This window comes from Takifugu rubripes, chromosome 8 (genome assembly GCF_901000725.2).
Source record: "Takifugu rubripes chromosome 8, fTakRub1.2, whole genome shotgun sequence".
Classification (NCBI taxonomy): Eukaryota; Metazoa; Chordata; class Actinopteri; order Tetraodontiformes; family Tetraodontidae; genus Takifugu; species Takifugu rubripes.
The window spans coordinates 11,043,820-11,067,752 of NC_042292.1; the positions used below are offsets into that span (position 1 = coordinate 11,043,820).

At 40.1% G+C, this 23,933-nt stretch overlaps 5 protein-coding genes across 5 annotated transcripts; 2 read left to right on the forward strand and 3 right to left on the reverse strand.

Annotated features, from left to right (window-relative positions):
• Window positions 1-16: 16 nt before the first annotated feature.
• On the reverse strand, window positions 17-7,724 carry LOC105416825 (NACHT, LRR and PYD domains-containing protein 3-like). The gene is made up of 11 exons (XM_029841049.1): window positions 7,662-7,724; window positions 7,113-7,511; window positions 6,391-6,448; window positions 5,988-6,101; window positions 5,053-5,184; window positions 4,604-4,714; window positions 3,781-3,891; window positions 2,984-3,096; window positions 1,079-2,873; window positions 129-302; window positions 17-77 (listed from the first exon to the last, which is right to left on the reverse strand). The coding sequence occupies exons 5-11, from the start codon at window positions 5,160-5,162 to the stop codon at window positions 17-19; spliced, it is 2,475 nt and encodes an 824-aa protein (XP_029696909.1). The 5' UTR covers window positions 5,163-5,184; window positions 5,988-6,101; window positions 6,391-6,448; window positions 7,113-7,511; window positions 7,662-7,724.
• Window positions 7,725-9,051: 1,327 nt separating this feature from the next.
• LOC101062619 (protein BTG3-like) lies at window positions 9,052-10,008 on the forward strand. Its single transcript, XM_003966822.2, has 4 exons — window positions 9,052-9,241; window positions 9,321-9,458; window positions 9,606-9,714; window positions 9,787-10,008. The coding sequence occupies exons 1-4, from the start codon at window positions 9,069-9,071 to the stop codon at window positions 10,006-10,008; spliced, it is 642 nt and encodes a 213-aa protein (XP_003966871.2). The 5' UTR covers window positions 9,052-9,068.
• A 4,365-nt stretch (window positions 10,009-14,373) lies between these two features.
• Window positions 14,374-15,354, reverse strand: LOC101062399 (protein BTG3-like). The gene is made up of 4 exons (XM_003966821.2): window positions 15,175-15,354; window positions 14,958-15,095; window positions 14,702-14,810; window positions 14,374-14,619 (listed from the first exon to the last, which is right to left on the reverse strand). Exons 1-4 carry the CDS (start codon window positions 15,345-15,347, stop codon window positions 14,389-14,391), a joined length of 651 nt encoding a protein of 216 aa, XP_003966870.2. The 5' UTR covers window positions 15,348-15,354; the 3' UTR covers window positions 14,374-14,388.
• A 2,857-nt stretch (window positions 15,355-18,211) lies between these two features.
• On the forward strand, window positions 18,212-21,251 carry rwdd (RWD domain containing 4). Its single transcript, XM_003966797.3, has 8 exons — window positions 18,212-18,407; window positions 18,616-18,696; window positions 19,575-19,684; window positions 19,903-20,053; window positions 20,294-20,399; window positions 20,508-20,557; window positions 20,672-20,674; window positions 20,755-21,251. The coding sequence occupies exons 1-8, from the start codon at window positions 18,384-18,386 to the stop codon at window positions 20,788-20,790; spliced, it is 561 nt and encodes a 186-aa protein (XP_003966846.1). The 5' UTR covers window positions 18,212-18,383; the 3' UTR covers window positions 20,791-21,251.
• Window positions 21,252-21,390: 139 nt separating this feature from the next.
• ing2 (inhibitor of growth family, member 2) lies at window positions 21,391-23,577 on the reverse strand. Its single transcript, XM_003966796.3, has 2 exons — window positions 23,287-23,577; window positions 21,391-22,453 (listed from the first exon to the last, which is right to left on the reverse strand). Exons 1-2 carry the CDS (start codon window positions 23,429-23,431, stop codon window positions 21,765-21,767), a joined length of 834 nt encoding a protein of 277 aa, XP_003966845.1. The 5' UTR covers window positions 23,432-23,577; the 3' UTR covers window positions 21,391-21,764.
• Window positions 23,578-23,933: the final 356 nt, after the last annotated feature.

A 23,933-nucleotide genomic window follows, 5' to 3' on the forward strand; every position in this document is an offset into this window, starting at 1 on the left:
TTGTCATCGCATTTGTTTAGTATTTGGTTTCCACAGTGAAACATAAGCATAAGTTGAAATCAATAAAAACAGGTTTACTTTTAAATGAAATGACAGTGTACAAACAGTGTACAAATTCATGAACTGACCTGAGAGTCTCCAGTTTACAGTTTGGACTCTCCAGTCCAGAACAGAGCAGCTTCACTCCTGAATCCTGCAGGTTGTTCTCACTCAGGTCCAGTTCTGTCAGATGGGAGGGGTTGGACTTCAGAGCTGAGGCCACGACTTCACAGTGAAGCTCTGTCAATCTGCTGAAACTAAAGCTGTAATGGCCAATAAAATTATTTTGGTGACATGAATTAACACATTATTGTAAATACATTATTTTACTGACAACCACTGCTGTAAGACAATAGAGTTTTCTGTTGGATTTGTATCTGACCTCATTGCTCAACAATGCTGAATGGTGAGAATAACGAATTAAGGGACTGTTATGCGACACACACGATACAGTATATAGTGGATGGGACTACTAGATATGTCATTGTTGACCACCTTTTTCCAGCCAATCAACATTGGCAGATTGCATTTATCAGGGATGCAGAAGGCTGCATTCTATATTGAGACAAGTCCTTCAGATTATTCTGAATAAATATATATATATGAAATAACCAAATAATATTGGAGATTTTTGTAATTGTAATAAATACAATAGGACTATCATAGTTAATGTGTTGACAATTGTGATAATCACAAAAATTATCGCATTCATTTGCATAAATCATATGTTAACACTGTGTAAAAGCTCTATTACTTTAACTGGTTACCAGTTGAAATAGGCACATTGTACAAAACAAGAGATCAGGTTGGGGGTCATATTAGGGTCTTTTTTAGAGTTACTTTAAATTGTATAAGAAAGTTTGCTTGTTTGTGATTCATCAAAATTCTAAAGTGTGTTAACTGATTAAAAAAACAATATTCGCACATTTTTACACTGCAAAAATAACCATGATTGTTTTTTTAAGTAATTTTATTTCTAGAATAAGAACCTGTGTGATATTAAAGTTTGATGCTCCATCTCAATAACATCTGGACTTACTCAGCCTTCCTGCAGTTCCTCACAGCTGGAATCAGCCTGAATCGTCCCTCTGCTGATGTGTTGTACTTCCGCAGGTTCAGCTCATCCAGAACCTCCTCTGACATCTGCAGCAGGTAGGCCAGAGCAGAACAGTGGATCTTTAACAGTTTCTGCTCTGATTTCTTCTCTGTCTTGAGGAACTCTTGGATCTCCTGATGTACCGAATGATCCTTCATCTCCATCAGACAGTGGAAGATGTTGATGCTTCTGTCTGGAGAGATTTTACAACTGTCAATCTTCTTCAGATTGTTGATGACCCTCTGGATGGTTTCTGGGTGGTTGTCTGTCCGATTCAACAGTCCTCCCAAGATTCTCTGGTTGGACTCCAGAGAGAGACCATGAAGGAAGCGGACAAACAGGTCCAGGTGGCCATTTGTACTTTTGAGAGATTTCAACATGACGCACTTGAGAAAGTCGTCTAATGATTGAAACCAGGAAAGGGATTTGTGTTTGTAAAATTTAATAAAAGATTTTATAACCACTGTGTTCTTGTTGGTGTAACAGTGGAACATGTAGACTGCAGCCAGAAACTCCTGAATGCTCAGATGAACAAAGCAGTAGACTGATTTCTGGAAGATCACAATCTCTCTTTTGAAGATCTCTGTACAAACTCCTGAGTACACTGACACCTCTGAGACGTCCAGTCCACATTGCTCCAGGTCTTCTGGGTAGAAAATGATGTTTCCATTCTCCAGATGTTCAAAGGCCAGCTGCCCCAACTTCAGCAGGACTTCTTTGTCAGCCTCAGTCAGTTCCTCTGATCTTTCTGTTCCTTCATACTTCTGCTTCTTCCTCTTTGTCTGAACCATCAGGAAGTGTGAGTACAGGTCAGTCAGGGTTTGGGGCAGCGCTCCTCTCTGCTCTGTAGTCAACATGTCCTCCAGAACTGTAGCAGTGATCCAGCAGAACACTGGGATCAGACACATGGTGTGGAGGCTCCTGGAGGCCTTGATGTGTGAGATGATTCTCTTGGACAGATCTTCATCACTGAACCTCCTCCTGAAGTACTCCTCCTTCTGGGAGTCAGTGAATCCTCGTACCTCTGTCATCCTGTCAACACACGATGGAGGAATCTGATTGGCTGCTGCAGGTCTGGAGGTGATCCAGATGAGAGCTGAGGGAAGCAGGTTCCCCTGGATGAGGTTCATCAGGAGCACGTTGACCGATGACACCTGTGTGACATCAGAGATGACCTGTTGGTTGTTAGAGTCCAGTGAGAGTCTGCTTTCATCCAGGCCATCAAAGATGAACAGAAGTTTACAGAGAGTCAGATCTTCTGCTCTGAGCTTCTGTAATGTTGGATGGAAAACATGAAGCAGTGAGAGAAGACTGAACTGCTCCTCTTTGATCAAGTTCAGCTCCCTGAATGAGAGCAGAAGCACCAGACTGATGTCTTGGTTCTCCAAACCTTCTGCCCAGTCCAGAGTGAACTTTTGCACTGAGAAGGTTTTTCCAACACCAGCGACACCGTTGGTCAGAACCACTCGGATGTGTTTCTCTTGCTCAGACAAGGCTTTGAAGATGTCCTGGCACTTGATTGGAGTGTCCTGGATGTTCTTCTTGGAAGTCCTCTCAAGCTGTCTCACCTCATGTTGTGTGTTCACCTCCTCACTTTGTCCCTCAGTGATGTAGAGCTCAGTGTAGATCTTGTTCAGCAGGATTCCACTTCCTGCTTCATTAGTTCCTTCAGTCACATGTTCACATCTTCTCTTCAGACTGATCTTGTGTCCTTCTAGAACCTCCTGTAGTTCACTTACTAAAGCCAGAGAAAACAAACGCAACATATTATTGACATCTACTATAAAGTCCTCAACAGAACTCCAATTCTTGACGTCACATGTTGAATTTTACAGTGAACAACTTTACTTTGTAAAGTCGTCATTTCAGCATCTCTCTGCAGGCTGTCAGAGTGTTCACCAGAGGACTCTCCTGGTGGGGCAGACTGGACCCAGTGTGGGAAGATGGACTCCTTCCTGTCACTGGCAAACATTTGTGATTGAATTATAGGCCATTGTTCGGAAAATAACATGACTGAGTTTACTGAAATATTATTTTGACTTTACATTTTTCTTTGTAAATGTTTTTAATTCTTACTTTTGAACTATGTATCTAATATATCTAATGATTCCATCTAATCATTTAATAAACACAAAGATGCAAGAAGGGAAACTCAGCTTCCCCTAAAGTGTCAAATATTCACTGTTATGATCATTCACTAAAAAAGCATTAGAACACATTCACCTTGAAGACAAGTTCATACAGATTTAGTGTGTCTGGGGGGGAATGGAGCAACGGAGTAGCCCCATCTGGCCTGGACACTGGGCTTCTGCAGCATGACTGGCATATCAGTCAAAAGGCTGAATCAGTTTTTTATCTATTTTAAGATGTCACTTGAGCGTTGGAAGCTCACTCCCATCGGGGATTTTGCTAGTGAAGACACTGCAACCCCGGTTTTAGAATGTTCTTGGCAAAGTTGCGTGACCATTTCCATTGTTTATGTCTTTCACCGTCAGTAAAACACATCCATTGTATTTTCTTGTTCCAGTTTAACATCAGTGCCTTAGTTTGTTTGATCATTTGTTGGCTAGGTCTCATAGCCTTTCCTGTTTGAACAACTGCCAGATGCCACTCTTGCAAAATACATGCAAAATCACTCGGTTTACTTTGGGTTTGAATGTCCAGTTTCATCTCTGAAGTATAAAGTTGTGTCTTTGGAGCGGTCACTGTTTAGCGACGCACAGCAGGAGACTGAAGACTCTGCTCTGTCCTCCATACTGTGGAGACATATTACAGACAGGTCAGATTTGAGGAAAACAAAGATCAACCCCCCAATATCCCAAACCTGAGCAGTGAAACTCCAGTTCTTCAATGCTGATTTTAAAAAAAATACCTTGAAATATTTCCCCTTCAATTACTTTTCAATAAAATCCTTGTGTTACACTCATCCCGCGACTCTTAAAGCTCCTGAGTCTGGATTGAATACTTTAACACTGAGTTAGTCGGGTTCTGTTCTCCAGTAACGCCATTACAAAAAAATGACTCAGGAATTTCCCATGCCCCGTTTTTGTGATTGAATTGAAACATTTGTGATTGAATTATAGGTCATTGTTTGGAAAATAACATGACTTCAGTAAAATATTATTTTTACTTTTCTGCCATCTTATTTTATGACTTAAAATTATTCACATCTGGTCTATGTTCCAGCTCTGGGTTTCTGCAAAGCTTCTAGAGACAATAAAGAGTGTAACAGCTGATGTATAAATAATGTTCAGTGGAATTTCATTTAATCAACATAAGTCCAGCAACAACAATTTGTTGAATCCAGATGTGAAAAACTATAACATGAGATGACCCCTCTGAACATCCACTAGTAATAACTTCTGTAATTTTATAGTTGAATAAAACATCTCCGGATATAAACTAACAACCTGCTGATGTTTAGGCAACTAACAGTTGTCATATATGAACACAAAATCAGTTTTTTACTTTGGGTTTGAAGGTCCAGCTTCATCTCTGAATCTTAAAGGTTCAGCTTTGGACATGTCAGTCTTCAGAGACACACAGCTTGACACTGGAGACTCTGGAAGTTTTTGTTTTCTTAAGGGAAAACAGAATGAATTAACATTTTATCTCATTTTAAACAACAGGAAACATTTCTGTGGCTTGAAGCTTTGTCACAACAGCACCAGTATGATCATTTCTGGGTGACTTTTGATAATTTATTTCAGTCAAACTTCCCTCCAATTTGTTAATTTGGTTTTGTAAAATTTAAAAAAATATAAAATTATAAATTTGGTTCAGATTTCTCTTATTAGTAATAATTAGTTACTGATGATGATTAGTGAAAGTGTTTCATTAATATTTTCTTTTCAGCCACCGTAGATGTGACTCACAGTTGTCATGTACAAACATAAAATCGCTCTCAGTTTTCTTACTTTGGGTTTGAAGGTCCAACTTCATCTCTGAATCTTAAAGGTTCATCTTTGGACATGTCACTCTTCAGAGACACACAGCTGGACACTGAAGACTCTACACTGTCCTCCATATTGTTGAAATGTGTTTTAGATCTATAAAACACATCAGATTTTACTTAACAAAAATAAAGTAAACCCGCACACACTTGCAAAGAAGTAAAACACACAAAAAGGTCCTTCAACAAAGACAAAACAACGTTATTAACTCCAGAGTGTTGGAAGATTTACTTTCTGGTAAAATCCTTTTTTACACTGACCCTGTGTCCGTCTTTACTCGTCTTCTTGATCAAAACTGAATACTTTCACTTTCACTTGTCACATCCGCGCCAAAAGCAGCCGCGCGGGCGCTTAGTTTGGCACATGCGCAGATGTTTGTGACGCATCGTTCTGTGAACATTGAGCAACACTAAAGCCTGTGTTCATGAAGACGTCAGTGTCGAAAATTAAATTATACATTTGCAATCAAAGTAAATGAAACTAAAGAAAAATAAAACACGGATTTCTAAAGAAATTAAAAATAAACAAGTTAATAAAAAAGGTAGATTCCAAGGAGATCGTTTTCAAAGCGTTGTTGAATTGTGTACAGGACAGCTGAGATAAACTGCTCAAACTGATAGAAACCAATTAATTCAATTTTTTTATTGTTGCTCGACTGATTCCAATAGGACACAATTATGATGTATGGAATTGTGTGGAAAGTTGCCGATTCTTCTGTTGGAGTAAATTAAAATGAAGAGTAGATTGAGATCATGCTTAAGAGTTCTAATGACTGGAGAGTAATGTTCCGGATGAAAGCGCTGCAACAATCAAGGAAAAATATCTGCATCAGAATTATATTAGTATCAAAACAGTCAAGATTGTTCAATACTACATTAGTAAATTACTGTATATATTACCGTTTTTTGTTCGGATGGGGGGGGGGGGCGGGTTGTCGTGGCACGGAAGGTCCATGGATCCCTGATGGCTTTGTCGGGTGGGGGGACAGTGGCTGTGGTCACACTGCGGTTTGCCTGTGTGGCGGGGTGGGGAGAGGTGGAACGGTGACAACAACGCCACCTGGGGAATTTCACCCCAGGAATTAACTGGAGAACAGGCACACGCAGATAAGGTTCTATTCCAGAGGCAGAGACGGGATCGAGGGTTATGCACTACAATTTTATTTAATCCAATACTCAACAAAATATAACTCGGCTGTATAAACGTTAAATTAACAAAAGGGGTGGACACCCACCAGCAGGTAAAACTCAATTAGGGGAGATAAACTAAAAACACCCGTCCTACTGCAAACAAACTACACACGAGGGGTGATGAAAACGCCCCCCACCAGGGATTGGGTCCCCGCCGTGGCCCGCAGCACCTGTCCACAAAGAAAAGGAACAATTAAACTTTCAGTGATAAACAATTTGACGCGACGAGCACACACGCCTCACACACGCACACACACCTCACAGACAGGCAAATAAATTGTGACCAGATCGTCTAAAAGAACACAACGTCAACTAAGAAACGAAAAGAAACAAAACCTAAAAAGAGTAAATATAGGTTGATACAATTTACACGTTGTTAAGAGTCTAAAATGAAGGCAATAACTCCGTGGTCGCCTCGGCGGCACCACTACGTCTCAGTGCCGTTTCTCCGAGAGAGAGAGAGACAGAGAGAGACACAGAGACACAGAGAGACAGAGAGACAGAGAGAGAGAGAGTCCCGAACTAAAGGACGGAGCCAAAGCAGCAGTGGGTCCAGTAAGCGACCCACTGACACCAGCCGGCAGCCAACTGCAGCGAGAACAGCCCCATTACCATTTATCGACTAAGTGAGTGGGGGAGTCAGTGACGCGCATTGCTGCGCCTTACCTGCCCAGTGCCAACTAGCGCGCACGCCCTTACGGCAAAGCGCTCTGGACGGAAGGATGGCGGGAGGAAGCACCAACCTTCTGCAACAAGTAGCAAGCACACGTTCCAGCACTGTTGCACTTTACGTCGTGACCAGAGGAAATATGCGTTAGCATGCCGTGCGTTTACCTTGGCGCTGCCAGACAGCATGCTCGTTCTGGGACAGGTTCAGTTGGTCGAACAGCCCAGATAGGCTGCAACCACGCTACACCTTCCTCGAAGGGGGAAATCAACTAAAGCCAGCTGGAGGCAGTGCCTTATATAAACCTTTTTCTCCCCACCCACCAATTAAGGCACTACCTCCATATGGCACCTGTTCGGAGGGCAGGCCACGCCCTGCCACACCCGCACTGTGCATGCTCATGTGTCTGGGCAGTCTGGCTTCTCTTTGCCGGGCTGGGGGTCCGCAGTCTTCGGTGGTGCACGGCTCCTTCCCCCCTTGACATGGGGCGGGGTATTGCTGGCTCTGGGTGATGGTGGGGCTTGGGGTTTTCTCTACTGTAAACTGCTCAGGCTGAGCAGGCCTAGCTGCATCAAAAGATGCATATCAAAAGAAAGAAATAAAGGGAATAAATTATATACATTCATTATTTTCCGACACTTGAGGGTGGGTGTAATGTGGGTCAACTGGAGAAGGGGGGGGTAGACTTCTAGAATGCAGATGAATGACAGAGTCACCTTTATTTACCCAGAGGCAGACTTGAAGTCTGAAAGAGAGGAAACAGACATCAGCGCTAAGTGTCTGGTGTCAGAACGCCTTTTTGCAGTTGCCTGATTGTTCTGATTCTGCTGAACCAGCCTAAATACAGTTGACCAGTCGGTCGGTCGGACAGACGGACAGACTCCATCCATGCCTTATGCTTCTCATGGCTTTGATCTTTTTCCCTTCAAGGTTCAAAGGACTTTTAAATGAAAGCAACCTGCTATATTTTAACTGTGATACGTTGCATTACAGCTGCCTTCTATGTCACTCATATCAATTCACTTGAACCAGGCAGCAACTATAGGAAGAAATAAGAAATACAAGGTATTTAAAACAGACCCTTGATTCTTTGTGCCTCTGCATGAAATGCTCAGTGCACAAAACATGTGCCAATCATGCACTGGAAATGATGTCTCACACCAACTAGATGCATGTCCTTCACTGTGTCCACTCACTTCATTTTCATTCCCTCTTTGTTTCCAGTGATGAACGTTTGTCTTCTGACACGATTGATCCAGTTCATTCTTCATTTTCTCACAGACCCTTTTACTGTTTGATTTCCTCTTAAAGGGTTTGCCCAGACTACTTTTTAACAGTCCTGACTGGTGCGTGAATACAAAACAATTCATTTCAAGTTCAACAAAAGCATCACAGTTCTTCCAGCACCAATTCAGAACACAGGTTACAGCTCAATTGTTGAATTCCTGAGGTTTTGGGGCCTTATTCGCTGAGATGCTGTGGCTTGTGTTACGTGGGAAACATGTTGAAAATGTTGTTATAAACTCATTTAAATGTGATTTTGTCAATTTTGATCTAAAATTTGGGGAAAACCAATGACTTATTATTCCATAAATATTGTTTGAGACCATTTTAATTCTCGCAGTTTTCTGTAAAATATATTTTAAAACATATTTTAAGCAGCTCTTTAAACCAGTGAAAATGAGCAGTGTGCAGAGCTAACATGTATAAACACTCTATGACCATGCAGTTATGGTTTAATGTTTATTTGACTATCAAGACACCAACTGTAGACATTGTAGCTAGCAAAATAGGTAATTGTTTGTTTTCCTCTTAAAGTAATATGAACATTATTTATTAATGTATAGATGGAAATTCTAAATTCAGATTCACATTAATGTGGATTCTGCTCAAGATTTCTTCCTTTTAAGGGTCTTTCTGACCAGCGTTGCACAGGGTTGTTACAGGGGGGTTCAGTCTCTGGCTTCTGTGTAGCTTCATGTCTTCAGACTCAAATATTTGTATTGAAGCTGGAAAGATCAAAGGTGATTGAACATAGTAGAATGTTAAACAAGAATACTAAATTATTTTATTGTTAATGATCTGATGGCAGTTTGTTCTCTAGACTTTATCAAAGCACAAACATGAAGAAAGAGATCGCTGCTGCAGTTTGCTGCTTAAAAGCCCTCCTGGCTCCCAGAGCCAGACTGGACCCTGAGAAAACAGACCTGTTTTTGGAGCGGCTCAGTGTGGCTTTGATGGAGAAATTCAGTGGTCACTGGTTCCCAGAAAACCCCAGCAGAGGACAAGCATACAGGTCGACTGGGTGATCACACTTTCAGTCCAAGACTGACATTAGTTGTGCTTCAACTATAATCCAGGGTTGTGCTGTGCAGGTGCATCAGAATAAACGAGGTCCAACAGTGGGATCCAGAAGTGCTTCGAGCCTGTCGGGAGAGCAGGATTCAGATGAGTCAACTGGAGCTGCCTGTGAACCTGACGCTGTGGGTGGACCCCGGGGAGGTCTGCTACAGGTCACACAATTTCACTTCATGCTCATGAGCCAATACTAAATTAGAAGAATGAACTTTTAGATTTCAGGACCGCTCACAGAACCTTCTGTAATCGGCTTTATTAACTTGACGTCTTTTCAACAAATGTGTTTTTCTCTTGATGTTTAGGATTGGGGAAAACAACCCCCCTTTCTCTTTTGCTACTTTTTCCAACCCTGATGAAGAGACCCTGAACACATCCCCTGGTTTGGACTCAGCCGGGCTCCTTGTTAAACTGGTACGACTAAATCATACAGATCGATGTATCGATGGGTTTGGTCAGATGAGTTAAGTTGGTTTTCTTTTTCAGGCTCTGGAGCCAAAAGCTTCTCCACGGTTCCCAACAAAGAGAGTTACAGGAGTGATTCGGAATTTTTTACAGCCTCACTGCAGCTCCACATCTTCCAACAGTGGTTCCCAGGACCTTTTCTTTTCTTGTGTTTCTCCTCTGTCACCTCCTCCCCTAAACTATGTTTATTGTGGTTATTATTGTTGTAACTATAACTATCATTACAATCATTACGTTTATTAACATTTAATGTACAAACAGTAATAACAGTAGTTTTGATGTTATTAGCTGCAGCACTGTTTTTGGCAGATTGTAATGTATCTATGTAAATAGTAAAGTATATCGAAAGTAAAAATTAATTATTTGGAGTCTGTGTTTGTGTGTCACTGGCTAAATCAGTTGTTTTGTATTATGATCATTGCAATTTTAAAAAAAGAAATGACTTTCTAACTGCCATAAATCTAATTTGTCATTATGTTTTATTTATATTTGTATTAATTTTGTTAATTTTATGTCCTATTTCAATTTTTTATTTTACTTTGTCCTGGCAGGAAGCTACCTTTTATTTTTGTTGCGTTACGGACCTGTTTTGATGTGGCACTTTCGAAACAGTATCTTTCTTGTTTTCTATGTTTTTAAGAACGCCTATTTCGTTTTACTAGGTATTACCTCATCTGTTATAAATACTGGAGTAATTACTATGTCAAAAATGTCTTCGACTAAATGGAGGTTTTAAAAGGTTCTCAAATCCTCCAACTCAAATCCGCGCCCAAATATTTTCAGACCATCACGTTGTAAACCAGCGTTACCACTAGAGGGCGACACAGGGTGTCAATCTGATACGGTACATTAACCTGAAATCTAATTCTTCAGCAGTAACTTTTTGGAACATACTTTTGGACATGGTTATCCATTTTATATTTGCTATTATAATTTTACGTTATTCACGCCACCCTAGATTAATAAATGAATTGAATAAACATATCCAAGCCAATAACATGTACATTAGAAGAACTATGACATAAGGACAAAACAAAGGAATTTATGTTTGAATTTGTTCATTTTATTTTTTGCATTTGTCCAAAAGTGTCTTGTAATTTTCCAGACAGATATTTAGAATTTACTTTTATTGAAATGTTGAAACTAATGTTGAAAAGGTAATGAACTTGAGCATCTGGGGGCAGGAAAAGGAACTGGAACCCCCCCCCCAGCAGGGTCAGTGGCTTCAGCAGATCCCAGGAACAACATTCAAACAGCTGAAATTCTTTGCAGCATTCTTTACATTTTATTTACACATTCAAAACACATTAAAGTCCACGTTTGCCAAATAAAAACAAGCAACTTAAAAATCAATAGCAGCAGCAAGTAGATGTTGCCAACTGACCAGCTGATTTATATTTACATAGTTATTTAATAGAATTGGTTGTGGTATTTCAGACCGATGGCTAACCATCCTAAGTTGTTTGGCCCATTGGCTGCCAATGGATGGATGGATGGATGGATGGATGGATGGATGGATGGATGGATGGATGGATGGATGGATGGATGGATGGATGGATGGATGGATGATGGATGGATGGATGGATGGATGGACAACTATAACAACTGTTGCCATCATCATCTTCCAATAGTGGCTGGTCTCAGAGTCTCCAGTTTGTGGTTTGGACTGATCACAAGATCAGACAACAGCTTCACTCCTGAATCCTGCAGGTTGTTCTCACTCAGGTCCAGTTGTGTCAGGTGGGAGGGGTTGGACCTCAGAGCTGAGGCCAGAGAACCACAGCTGATCTCTGATAAACTGCAGTGTCTCAGTCTATAAATGGATTTAATACATATTTAAATGAATCAGTTGATAATCAAATGAAATAAAATCTTTTACATTTCAAGTCCAGTGAGAGTCTGCTTTCATCCAGGCCATCAAAGATGAACAGAAGTTTACAGAGAGTCAGATCTTCTGCTCTGAGCTTCTGTAATGTTGGATGGAAAACATGAAGCAGTGAGAGAAGACTGAACTGCTCCTCTTTGATCAAGTTCAGCTCCCTGAATGAGAGCAGAAGCACCAGACTGATGTCTTGGTTCTCCAAACCTTCTGCCCAGTCCAGAGTGAACTTTTGCACTGAGAAGGTTTTTCCAACACCAGCGACACCGTTTGTCAGAACCACTCGGATGTGTTTCTCTTGCTCAGACAAGGCTTTGAAGATGTCCTGGCACTTGATTGGAGTGTCCTAGATGTTCTTCTTGGAAGTCCTCTCAAGCTGTCTCACCTCATGTTGTGTGTTCACCTCCTCACTTTGTCCCTCAGTGATGTAGAGCTCAGTGTAGATCTTGTTCAGCAGGATTCCACTTCCTGCTTCATTAGTTCCTTCAGTCACATGTTCACATCTTCTCTTCAGACTGATCTTGTGTCCTTCTAGAACCTCCTGTAGTTCACTTACTAAAGCCAGAGAAAACAAAGGCAACGTATTATTGACATCTACTATAAAGTCCTCAACAGAACTCCAATTCTTGACGTCACATGTTGAATTTTACAGTGAACAACTTTACTTTGTAAAGTCGTCATTTCAGCATCTCTCTGCAGGCTGTCAGAGTGTTCACCAGAGGACTCTCCTGGTGGGGCAGACTGGACCCAGCGTGGGAAGATGGACTCCTTCCTGTCATTGGCAAACATTTATAGGTTATTGGAAAATAACATCATCATGACTGGGTCTAGTGAAATATATATATTTTTACTACTGTCCAAATTTATCTTTCAATCAAAAATATTTTTGTTATTTTCCTTATAGTGTTTAAATCTGTATTCTTGACTTTGAATATGTAACTTTTTGTTATAATTTCATCAAATTCAGTAATTTATTTAAGTCCCGGGATGAGAAATACAGATCAATTTGGTGCCGATGTACAGCTACAGACTTCAACACTTTATAGAATCAAGTTAAGTATAAAACATCTCCAGATATAAACTCACAACCTTCTGATGTTCAGGTGATTAACAGTTGTCATATAAATCCAAAATCACTCTTAGGTTTCTTACTTTGGGTTTGAAGGTCCAGCTTCATCTCTGAATCTTAAAGGTTCAGCTTTGGACATGTCACTCTTCAGAGACACACAGCTGGACACTGGAGACTCTGGTCCATCCTCCTCCTCCATACTGTTGAAAAATACAATAACTCTAATTAGAATTTGACTTAACATCAACAAGGGTAACGCTCACAAAATCCCCAAAGTGAACTGTGAACAAGTCTTAGAACTCCAACAGTTGTATCACTGACAAAAAGACCTTAAAATGTTTTTGTTGATTGTTATAGAACTCTATGGGATGGGTCTTCCTGAAGATGATGAGTAGATGAGATTACTACAACATTCTTTTAAACTTACCTTGTGTCAGTCTTCGGTCTTTCTTCTCAGTCAGAAATGAATACTTTCTCTTTCATTTTTTCTGTGGCTTTTATTGATCAACTATTTTATGGCTCAAGTATGGTTCTAAAAGCATGCTGGAAGAGATCATGGTTCTTTATTTTATCATCATCATCATGCTTGCACATTAGAATTTTTCCTTTTGTCACAGCCCCTTTTCCCCAGTTCCCCTTTTCCAGCCTCACACTCACTCAGTGCCAGATTGTTCTTCTGCTTTCATGCGAGACTTTCCAGCGTTGTTTCCCTGCCGGATTACCCGCTTACTACCTGCTTTCTGCCCCTGACTACGACTTCTGCCTCAGTGTCTCTGGTTCCTGTCTGCTCACCTGGTTTAGACTTCTCCGCCCGGCCCCGACTTCGCTACTGCTCGTCCCACTCCCCGAGCCTGCAACCCATAGACTTTGTGCGGGCCCAGAGTCTGAAGAACGGACTGTTTCCTGTGTTTCCTTGTCTGCCTGAGTTCCTGTTTGCCCGTGTGTTAATAAAAGTCATTACTACGATCCAGCTTTCCAGAGTGCTGCATTTGGGTCCAAACTGCACCCGTCACACCTTTGGACCCACATAATTTACCGTGAGCCACAATCTACTGGCCCATAGGCCGCTTCTGGCCCTATTTGTTATTTAATTATTTCAAAATATAATGAGTTGCATGCACATTCATTCTAAACCTCCCTTTCATATTAAAAAAATATTCGTTATCAGGTGGATGAGCTGTGTGAGCACACTATGTGTCTAGTAAGAAATAACATACATTGTTTTGATACTTTTTAAACATTTTTGAAGGGAATTTAAGTGAAGATTTAGGGATCTGCCAGGATTTGACCTCTTTAAAATGCAATTCCAATTTATCTAAGTTATCTTTGGTTGGACTCATATGCAATTGAACTTGATAGTATAGTGTTACTTCAATTAGCCTGTCATCATCCAAACTAACAACCTGTCTCTTCACAACAACTCTGTGGGCCGATTTGTGTTTTCTCTTCACAACATTGTCAGCTAAACTGATCAATAGAACCATCAAAAGTAGAAGACACATGACTTTGTAGATCATTTAGAAAAAATATGCCACATGAGAGCTGCAAACACTTGACACAATTACAGATTACAACAATAAATTTTAAATTTTGAAGTATTTAATGATTTACAAGACATTACGGTGACAAAAACATTGCCCCAGCTATAAATTCTACTGTTATTACTGTTTCTAACTTAAAAGTTAATGAAAATTACCATGAACATTAGCATCATAATTACAATGATAAGAAGAGTCGTAATGACAATAATAACCACATGACAATAACAAAAATGATCAGAATGTCGGGGAGGAGATGAAAAACAGGAACAAGCCCAAGAAGTAAAGACACAGCTGGGAGTCACTGTTGGGACATTTGGAGCTGCAGTCACGTTGTGCCAAACTCTGAACCGCTCCTGGAACTCTTTCTGTTGGGAACCATGGAGAAGTTAACTTAACTCATCTGACCAAACCCATCGATACATCAGTCTGTAGATGATTTAGTCGTACCAGCTGAACAAGCGGCCCAGCTGAGTCCAAACCAGGGGATGTGTTCAGGGTCTCTTCATCAGGGTTGGAAAAAGTAGCAAAAGAGAAAGGGGGGTTGTTTTCCCCAATCCTAAACATCAAGAGAAAAACACATTTGTTGAAAAGACGTCAAGTTAATAAAGCCGATTTCAGAAGGTTCTGTGAGCGGTCCTGAAATCTAAAAGTTCATTCTTCTAATTTAGTAATGACTCATGAGCATGAAGTGAAATTGTGTGACCTGTAGCAGACCTCCCCGGGGTCCACCCACAGCGTCAGGTTCACAGGCAGCTCCAGTTGACTCATCTGAATCCTGCTCTCCCGACAGGCTCGAAGCACTTCTGGATCCCACTGTTGGACCTCGTTTATTCTGATGCACCTGCACAGCACAACCCTGGATTATAGTTGAAGCACAACTAATGTCAGTCTTGGACTGAAAGTGTGATCACCCAGTCGACCTGTATGCTTGTCCTCTGCTGGGGTTTTCTGGGAACCAGTGACCACTGAATTTCTCCATCAAAGCCACACTGAGCCGCTCCAAAAACAGGTCTGTTTTCTCAGGGTCCAGTCTGGCTCTGGGAGCCAGGAGGGCTTTTAAGCAGCAAACTGCAGCAGCGATCTCTTTCTTCATGTTTGTGCTTTCATAAAATGTGGTGAAGAAACTGCCGTCAGTTCACAGGTTTTGCATTCTCGTTGAACAAAATTCAACTATATTCAATTAACTTTGATCTTTACAGCTTTATTACAAATATGTAGTATAAAGTGAATCTTGGTTTCAAATTTTTATCCATACATCAATAAATAACATTCATAATCCTTCGTTAGGTCTATCCTGACTATAAAAACCTACTTTTATAGCCACTTTGTCCACAGTAGATGTCACAATCAAATAAATGTTAAACTCTAACAGAGATTAAGGTCTATATATTGTGCCTCATTATGCTAGCCCTGCCCACTGCTCATTTTTATTGATTGTAGGTAGTTCATGATGCAGACAGGCTGACTAGAAACAGGAACAAATAAGGTAATCGACTGTCGATTTTTAAACGTAAACAATTAAAAAATATATAAGGTCTTGGTTTTGAATTTGTAAAATCTTTGTTCTAAATCCTGAACCTGTGAATCTCCTTTTCTTCTGCTGGAGGGAAAAAAATCTGTTTTCGTCATTTGAATCAAATCACAAAAAAGGTCAGAATAAACAGCTGAGCAAGCAACAGTTCTATACATCCTCTGACACACAGTATGAAATATAATTAACACATTTCGCACACCTTACATACATGCAGAGGCAGAGAATCAAGTGTCTTTTGTTTTCAACATCTTACCTACTAATTTGTAGTACTTTCCATCACTGCCCGGTTGAAGTTAATTGATACCAGTGATATAGGTGATAGTTGTGATACAATTAAACAGTTGTAATTATATTGTGTTGCTTTGAGTTAGGATGCCTTTGATTACCTTGTTTGATCACCTTTGATCCTTATTTATCAAAGGTGTTTACCTCTGATCTTCTTTCTTTATGATCAAGCTGAGTTTAGTTAGTTCTTACAGGCTGCTTCTAAAGAGACAAGCAGACAGGGCATGACAGGGACCAAAGAATGGTCCTCGTAGTGCACAAACATACTAGGATGTCCACCCCAAAACCAGCAAGGACGGGGTTGTGCACGGAACTCTATCGGGTACTCTTATTGTACACTTTTAAAGACTAATTAAAATGAGTAATAATTTACTACTGTACGTCAAGCATGTCCCTCTTCAGAGACACAGCTGGACACTAGAGGCTCTGCTCCATCCTCCATCATTCTGTTGAAATGTATTGCTGCTGCAGCATATTTCTGTAACATCTAAATCTAGAATAGGTCTGATTTTACTGGACAACAGAAGGAAAGTTTCCCCTCTTAAGAAAAGTTTTTAACACGAAAAAAAAACATCTTCAAATGTTGATAATTCACTCCAGATTGATGGAATAAATGTAATAAAAAAAACAAGACTAAGACATAGTACAAACATAAATCTTTAACATAGATATTAGTATATTTTACAGTATTGTTTGCTTGAAATTCTCTATTATTGTATGTGAGATCTGGGGAAAGAAGTCCTTAAGAGCGGACCAGAGACAAACTGGAGATCTTTCTGGTCTGTTGGAGGAGATCCTCTTCAAGAAGACATTAATTGATTCATGACGGAAGAAAAGATGGGGGGGGGGTTATTCTCAAATCGTCGGATTCAACAACCAATCATGTTGTGAAGAGGGGCGACATGTGCTATTAATATGATAGAAACCTAACTATATTCTTCAAAAGCAATTGAAGTCTTAAACATAGTTTTTTTTCAAAATGTCTTAAATGATCATATAAAATAAAAAGAGGCATCAGTCTGTGTACAGTAAAAGTGCCAGTAAAAATGCCATTTGAACCTGAGAATTCACTGCCAGTTGTCATTTCGAGCTCTGAGCATTTTTTTTTACCTTCTGATTTGATCAAAATGAATACACTAGGTCTCCAATAGTTTACAGGAGCACATTTTACGAATCAGCAGCAAAGTTAAGCAATGTCAGCAATGTGGTGGATATGTTCCAGACACTTGGACTGTGGCAAGAGCTTCAACACTTCCCCTGTGTTTGCACTTCAGATAGAGGAAATGCCACTGTGGTGAAGGAGAAAACAATTGGCAACTAAGTACTGGAGTAATTTAAGAGGTCACGGGGATCCTCGATCCACAAAGGGAGTTCTGAGTTGGGAGAAAGGGAGGACACAAAAGGGGAGTTGGGTAGAAAGGGAACAAATTGGCCAAAGATGGGAGTATAGCAACTGGATCCAGATTTATACTGATGGGTAAAACGGTGCACAGAGATTCAAATGATTCTGCATTCGGAATCAGTCTTAAGAAGCATTCAAACTGGAGCAGCAAAAAGTCAACGAGACCCAGTGATAAATATAACAGAGTAGGGGAAATATGTTGGGAATTCAGATTCAGATGGGATTTGTGTTGGGTTTTTGTAGACCCCCAAAAAACGCAAATAAACACGGGCAACAGAAGTAGGAAGCAGAAGTCATAGGGAGGTGTTTATTTTCAATACAACGGACAGTCAATTTACAAAGGAGTAGTGAGAATAACAGTAAAGAGCAATACAATAACAAGTTTAAGAATCGGCCATAGAAACATAGAGATTGTGGGGAAATATTTATCTTAATTATCAAGCTAGTAGAGTCAGGAATCAGAAGCAACAGAACATTGATGGCTCAAGAAAATTGATGATGATGATGATGACGATGATGATGGACTGAAGACAGTCGGGATATGATGAGAAGAACATTTTGAGATATGTAGAAACTTCAGGTGGGAGGAAATTTTTTTTTTTTTAAATTTCGGACTTCACCTGGATTATTAAAAGGTTTTTAATGGGAAATGAGTGATGAAGAGAACCTGAAGGTGGCAGCAATGAGACTTCACGGACAATAGCTGCCATTATAGCAAGAAGAAGAAGAAGAAGAAGAAGAAGAAAAAAACTGCGCATGCGCACAACCTAGCATGATGCTACCGGCTGAATCAGCTGTAGACATTTTACTCTGTGGCGTTTTAATGATTGCAGTTGGCATTAACTCTGCGTTCCGTCATAAACCTACACCTAAATACAATTTAACCCGTTGTGAAACTCAAATGAGCCATGACAGCTAACGAGGATCAAGAGGTAAGAATTGGTTAGATCTCTTACCGTCTACCTTCATGTATTTCCTCGCAACTTAACCTGCGTTGATTTACTCAGTTTTCCCCAGTTACAGACGTAAAAACACATCGTTTATTATAATTGTGACTATTTGATGTCGTTTGTGGACAAGAAAATTGTTAAAACAAGCTGCTGTTTCCATATATAAACTCATCCTCTCTGTTTATTATAGATGGAGCTGGAGGCTCTTAGATCTATCTATGATGGAGATGAGTGTTTCAAGGAAATAAGTCCTGTTTCCTTTCAATTTAGGGTGAGTATTTATTTTATTGGCTTCTTTTTAAAACAAAAAAACGACTGTCAGTTCCATATACCTATATCCTCTTTAGTATGGCATAAATATTGCCAAGATATCAAACATCAAGTTGAAAATATATGCAGTACAGGCTAAAGGTTTGGACACACCTTCTCATTTAATGCGTTTTTCTGACTGACTGAGCTTCATTTTTTAAAGGAATGAGGGCCATTAATTTCTCTTTACTTGCTGATTGTTCTTGCCATATTATGAATTCTAACAGTTTTCCAATAGGGCTGTCGGCTGTGTAGCAATCTGACTTCTGCACAACCCTACTGATGGTCCCAACCCCATTAATAAGGCAAGAAATTCCACCAAGTAACCCTGACAAGGCCCACCTGTGAAGTGAAAACCAGCTGACTACCTCATGAAGCTCATTGAGAGAACACCTTGGGTTTGCAGCACTATCAAAAAAGCAAAGGGTGGCTACTGTGAACAAACTAGAATACAGTGGGACCTCTACTTACGAACGTCTCTACATGCGGAATTTTCAGGTTACGAAACGTCTCGACGGGGAAATATTTCCTCTTGTTACGAAAGAAATTTCAGGATCTGAAAGGCAAAACTTTTGGCCTGTACTGTATCTATATCGTCTATACTGTTTAAGACTGCAAAAAACAATGACTGTTAACAGGAGCAAAACAGCAGCCACAAGAACAAAATGGACCCAAACATATGACACATGACAGCAAACTGGCACATAAGAACATAGCTCAAATTATTTGCCCTCATCAAGGGTGTATCTAACTCTTAAACAGGAAAATGTGTCTCCTTTGTTCCTGATGCTAATATTTAATGGCTGTGGTTATCTTTTGTGTTTAAATGCTATGCAAAAGATAGGAGAGCTGGAGGACACCAAAGCATTTATTCTTGACATTGCATGGCCTGAGATGTACCCTGAGATGGCTCCAAAAATCTCCCTGGATGCCTTTTTTAACAACAGAATGTAAGTTCCTCACAGTTCTTTACATACTCTGCACAAATAATATATCAATTTGTTGGCACATGACTATCATTGAAAACTGTTTGCATGTAGTCATTTTCAAATGATACCTGCGGAGTTAAATATTTCTAAAAAAAAAATAGCAAAGACTTTCAGCTCGGTAACCAGGGATTTAGAAATACCTACAAATGCAGTGTGACACTGTATTGTCCTTTTTTTAGTTCTGCAGAGACAAAGCACCTGATTCTGTCAAAGTTGGAGGAGCAAGTTGACGCTAACATGGGCACCGCAATGATGTACACCCTGTTTGAGTGGGCCAAAGAAAATCAGGAGGCACTAATGGAGAACCACAAGCCCGTAGTCACTGTTGCGGTCAGTAGCATGCATGCTCTAATCCATCCGGTTTTCTCATGTTTTCCTCCGAATCGTTGGCCCGCAGCACAAACACTTTAGGTTTAAACACCATGTTTCTATATTTAACTGTTGTGATTCACTTAATGTTGGTGAGAACTGCCTGGGGAGGTTTGACCTGGCATTTTAACATTTTGCCCTCTGAAAGAAGGACCGCATCTCTTTTGAAAAATAACTGTCAGTTATTTCCTTTTCTTTTAGAACATATCATCCAGTAACGAGATGTTAACTACTAGATTGGCAGCAAAGAAGGACAAAAAGGAGCATTTGACTAAAGCCCAAAAGAGGAGACTCATTAGCAAAAAGGGTAAAACAGTTTTCCTTCTTCTCAACAAAAATTTCAATCATTAGTTTCTTAAGTGTTGATCAAAGGAGCCACTAAAGTCTTCACAGTAATGAATATTTCTGATTTCAGATAACAGAGGGGAATTGCCCAGAGGCTGGAACTGGGTTGATGTAATCAAAGTGGGTGCATTTTCCCCATCATTTTATACCATTTATTAACAATAAAAATACACCTGAGTGATATTCATCATTAACCTTTTCACATTTCTGTTCCCCATTATCCGAATCCTCCAGCATGTAAGTGAAAACTACTTTTAAACTACATTTAAAGTCTTTTCCAACCACCTCTGATTGATTTTTGTCCATCTCTAATGCAGCTGAGTAAATCTGGAGGAAGAGATGATGAGGCCTGAGGAAACACAGAGAAATGCACTGAAGACTGAATTCAAGACAGCATTTTGATACTACGACTCTCCTCCCATCATCTTGAGAACCAAAGCTGGTTGGGTACTAGTGGAATGGGTGTGTTATACTGTGAGCTGTGAGGCAGACGCCACCAAATTACGCAGCATAGCAAAGGCACTTGTTTTCATACGGTTTTAGTTAGATCAAATATACATCAAAGTGGAAGTGTGAAAGCATTTTTTTTTTTAAATATATTTCACATTTGTACACGTAAAATGTTACATCCTTTTTTATTTTGGCCAATATTTTTCCCCTAATAACAGAAGTAAATCTCAACATTTTATATAAAATTACAGATAAAATATGATTGTGTCTTGTGTAACAAACGTATGTAGAACTTTAACAGGAAATTCTGCAGTGATTGTGTGAGCGTCCTTAAATTTTTAAAGAATAAATATTTTTAAAAGTTTGATGGTAGTTTGATTTGGGAAATTTACACCCAGGATAGATATTCTATTGTGGTGCGATATAGTGAGTTTTCACCGGCAGATTTGCTGTGGTTGGTTGTAGATTAACATAACTGACTTAGATGAGAGCTCAATAGTAACTAAATGAGTATAATTAACTTTAATGAATACAGAATGGAAATGACAAGTTAAAACACATTCCAGTGCACTAACATTTACCTTAAAACATAATGGTACATATTTTAAAGGCAAAAACTGAATAACACAATTATAGAAATATAAAACAAATGTATAGCCTATTTATCAAAAATGAAAGGGGACTTTAAACATGTTGGGTGTGATTTCAGACATAAAAAAGCAATATGCTGAAAAAAAGTCAGCTTCATCTTGAAATTTGAGCTTCAACTTGTTCGTTGTAGTTTCTGTTCCATTCAATCGTGTTTGTTTTGCATCTCAATCCCGAACCAGATTATTTTCAGGACATTTTCAGATGAGGACCGACAGGTGATGGGTCACTACCTGGATCTACGGTCTTTTCTGCTTTTGTCCATGGTCTTTTCATTGTCCCCTCTACACTTTGGGCAGTACCATTTACCCTTTGGCTTGTATGTCAGTCCCACACAGGAAAAGTGGAACCACTCTATGGGGCACTGGTCATTGTCACAGCCAATCATCTCACCATATGAAACTTGCTCACAAAGGCAGTAGGTGGGTTCATTTGGGTCGATGGCAAAGTCGACCGGCGAGTTGTCTCTCTCCTGTTTGGCCTTGCGCTTTTTCTTCTTAACAGACTTTGACTTCTTCTCCTTGCTGGGAAGATTGGAGAGCTCCTCGAGTGAGTCCTCCACCAGAGAGCCGTTAGCTGACGGCTGGCTGGACTCGCGGCTCTCGCTGTTGCGTTGGCGCCGCGGGCGCCGAGCTGAGCTGCGTTCGGGGGCTAAGGGGTCTTGGAGGCTGGAGCGCCGCTCTGCAGACAGACGCTCGGGTTCACTGGGCCCCTGGAGGTAAAGGGAATGGGAGTCCATTTGGCGCGAGCAGTTCTCTATTAGCTCCGTCATCTGGGTCACCACATGGATTTTCTCATCACCCAGCTCCTGGCTGATAATGAGCGCTCTCTGCAACTGGGTCTGCAGGCGCTTTTTCTGGGATACATCCTGCTCACCTTTATACTTTTCAAATACTTCATCCACCTCCTTCAGGACATCTACAAAATAACAAGAAAAAATAAGTATTTTACTCAATTTTTAAAAAGAAGCATTTTCAAAAGACATTATCCTCAGATCTGTAATCCGATTTGATGTGAAATTGTGCAGAAACTGAGATAAACATGAGTCAGTTTGTGGGATAACTTCCACACCAGATGTCTGAGGCATGAAAAGTAGGAACCGTTCAGTTTCACAAAAATAACGTGACAGTCAGCTATTGCCTACAGGAAGGAGGATAAACGTACAGAAAACAATGCTATGGTGTGTTGATAGTGAAAACCTTACTGAAAAGGGACACTGGTGCAGGTGGTTACTTAACCTGTGTCAAAAGAACTGAACAATAATAACCCCTGCTACATAAAACACCACGGGGTCACACATCAGCCGACAGTTTTATATTAATTGCACATGAATTGTCTGGCAGAGATGATATATGAACCGTGCAATGGTCACATGATGGTCGGCGTCCATTGCACAGTCACCTGCAACTGCTCCATTTATGATGATTTTGAACCTCTTCGCGCTGGATTTTGCAAGTGCAACGACATTTTAATAGTCCGTATGCATGTAAAAATAATAATTCTTATTTATATATTCTATTTTATTCTGAATTTTCCCAAGATTCGGGATCTATGCTGATAATCGAGTAGCTTGTTTGATACTCGTTATGTCCATTGAATTGTTTGTTTTGTTTGAAAGCCATGTTGTTTAAATGACGGCCTACTTTAGCAGAATGAAAACACGCTGCTCGCCCATGCTCCTACCCAAATCGCTAGCTACACTTGCATCATAAATGGAGGTAGCACTTAAAGAAATGTGTAAAAAAGATCACCTTGATACTTTGCATCGATTTCTCGAAGCAGAGAAACGTTTCTTTGTATGTCCAAAGGCAGGGACTCCACACATTCCAGATAATCCTCCACATAGCTGACCAGTTGTTGTGACTTGTCGGCATTTGGATATTGGTGACCTAACATCGTCTCTAGGGTGCATAGGGATGAAAGGTCAAAAGAATATATCACTAGAACCAAAAACCTGACAACTTTGTAGTTTATGGAGCAATCACAGGTCGCCGTTTACGTCCAACAAAACTCGAGCTACTGCGCATGCGGAAGCGTTTCCCTTTTAATTTTTTTAAAAACTCAACTTTATTGAATTATAGCAACGACAGCGAAACTCAAACATCAAACACAGAATAAAGAGTTTAATAACACAGCGGGGAACGAAGGCAGAAAGAGAAAATAGATGTGGCAATAAATAAAATAGGCAAACGCAAGAGAATTTTCAAATAACACTTTTAACCTAGAACAGAAACTGTTCTACCAGCTTTTTGCTTTTTTTTTTTTAAATTTTGCATTCTACATAAAGTTGCAGTATAATTCTTTAAAATCGGGGAGAGTGTTTCCTTTTCTGCCCCTTGGATGACGTCCCTGAACGCGGGACACTTCCTCTACCGCAGGAACGGCGCAGCCCAGGCCT

Excerpts from the sequence above, each read along its gene's own strand:
- LOC105416825 (XM_029841049.1), bottom strand. The coding sequence starts at position 5,162 with ATGGAGGACAGTGTAGAGTCTTCAGTGTCCAGCTGTGTGTCTCTGAAG. Across the intron at positions 3,097-3,780 it reads ACTGGACATTCAAACCCAAA|TGACAGGAAGGAGTCCATCT; the intron begins GTAAACCGAGTG and ends AATGTTTGCCAG. Across the intron at positions 78-128 it reads TGTAAACTGGAGACTCTCAG|TAAACCTGTTTTTATTGATT; the intron begins GTCAGTTCATGA and ends TTCATTTAAAAG.
- LOC101062619 (XM_003966822.2), top strand. The coding sequence starts at position 9,069 with ATGAAGAAAGAGATCGCTGCTGCAGTTTGCTGCTTAAAAGCCCTCCTG. Across the intron at positions 9,242-9,320 it reads AGCAGAGGACAAGCATACAG|GTGCATCAGAATAAACGAGG; the intron begins GTCGACTGGGTG and ends TGTGCTGTGCAG. Across the intron at positions 9,715-9,786 it reads CCGGGCTCCTTGTTAAACTG|GCTCTGGAGCCAAAAGCTTC; the intron begins GTACGACTAAAT and ends TTTCTTTTTCAG.
- LOC101062399 (XM_003966821.2), bottom strand. The coding sequence starts at position 15,347 with ATGAAGAAAGAGATCGCTGCTGCAGTTTGCTGCTTAAAAGCCCTCCTG. Across the intron at positions 15,096-15,174 it reads AGCAGAGGACAAGCATACAG|GTGCATCAGAATAAACGAGG; the intron begins GTCGACTGGGTG and ends TGTGCTGTGCAG. Across the intron at positions 14,811-14,957 it reads CCCGGGGAGGTCTGCTACAG|GATTGGGGAAAACAACCCCC; the intron begins GTCACACAATTT and ends CTTGATGTTTAG.
- rwdd (XM_003966797.3), top strand. The coding sequence starts at position 18,384 with ATGACAGCTAACGAGGATCAAGAG. Across the intron at positions 18,408-18,615 it reads CAGCTAACGAGGATCAAGAG|ATGGAGCTGGAGGCTCTTAG; the intron begins GTAAGAATTGGT and ends TGTTTATTATAG. Across the intron at positions 20,054-20,293 it reads AGCCCGTAGTCACTGTTGCG|AACATATCATCCAGTAACGA; the intron begins GTCAGTAGCATG and ends CTTTTCTTTTAG.
- ing2 (XM_003966796.3), bottom strand. The coding sequence starts at position 23,431 with ATGTTAGGTCACCAATATCCAAATGCCGACAAGTCACAACAACTGGTC. Across the intron at positions 22,454-23,286 it reads AATCGATGCAAAGTATCAAG|ATGTCCTGAAGGAGGTGGAT; the intron begins GTGATCTTTTTT and ends GTTATTTTGTAG.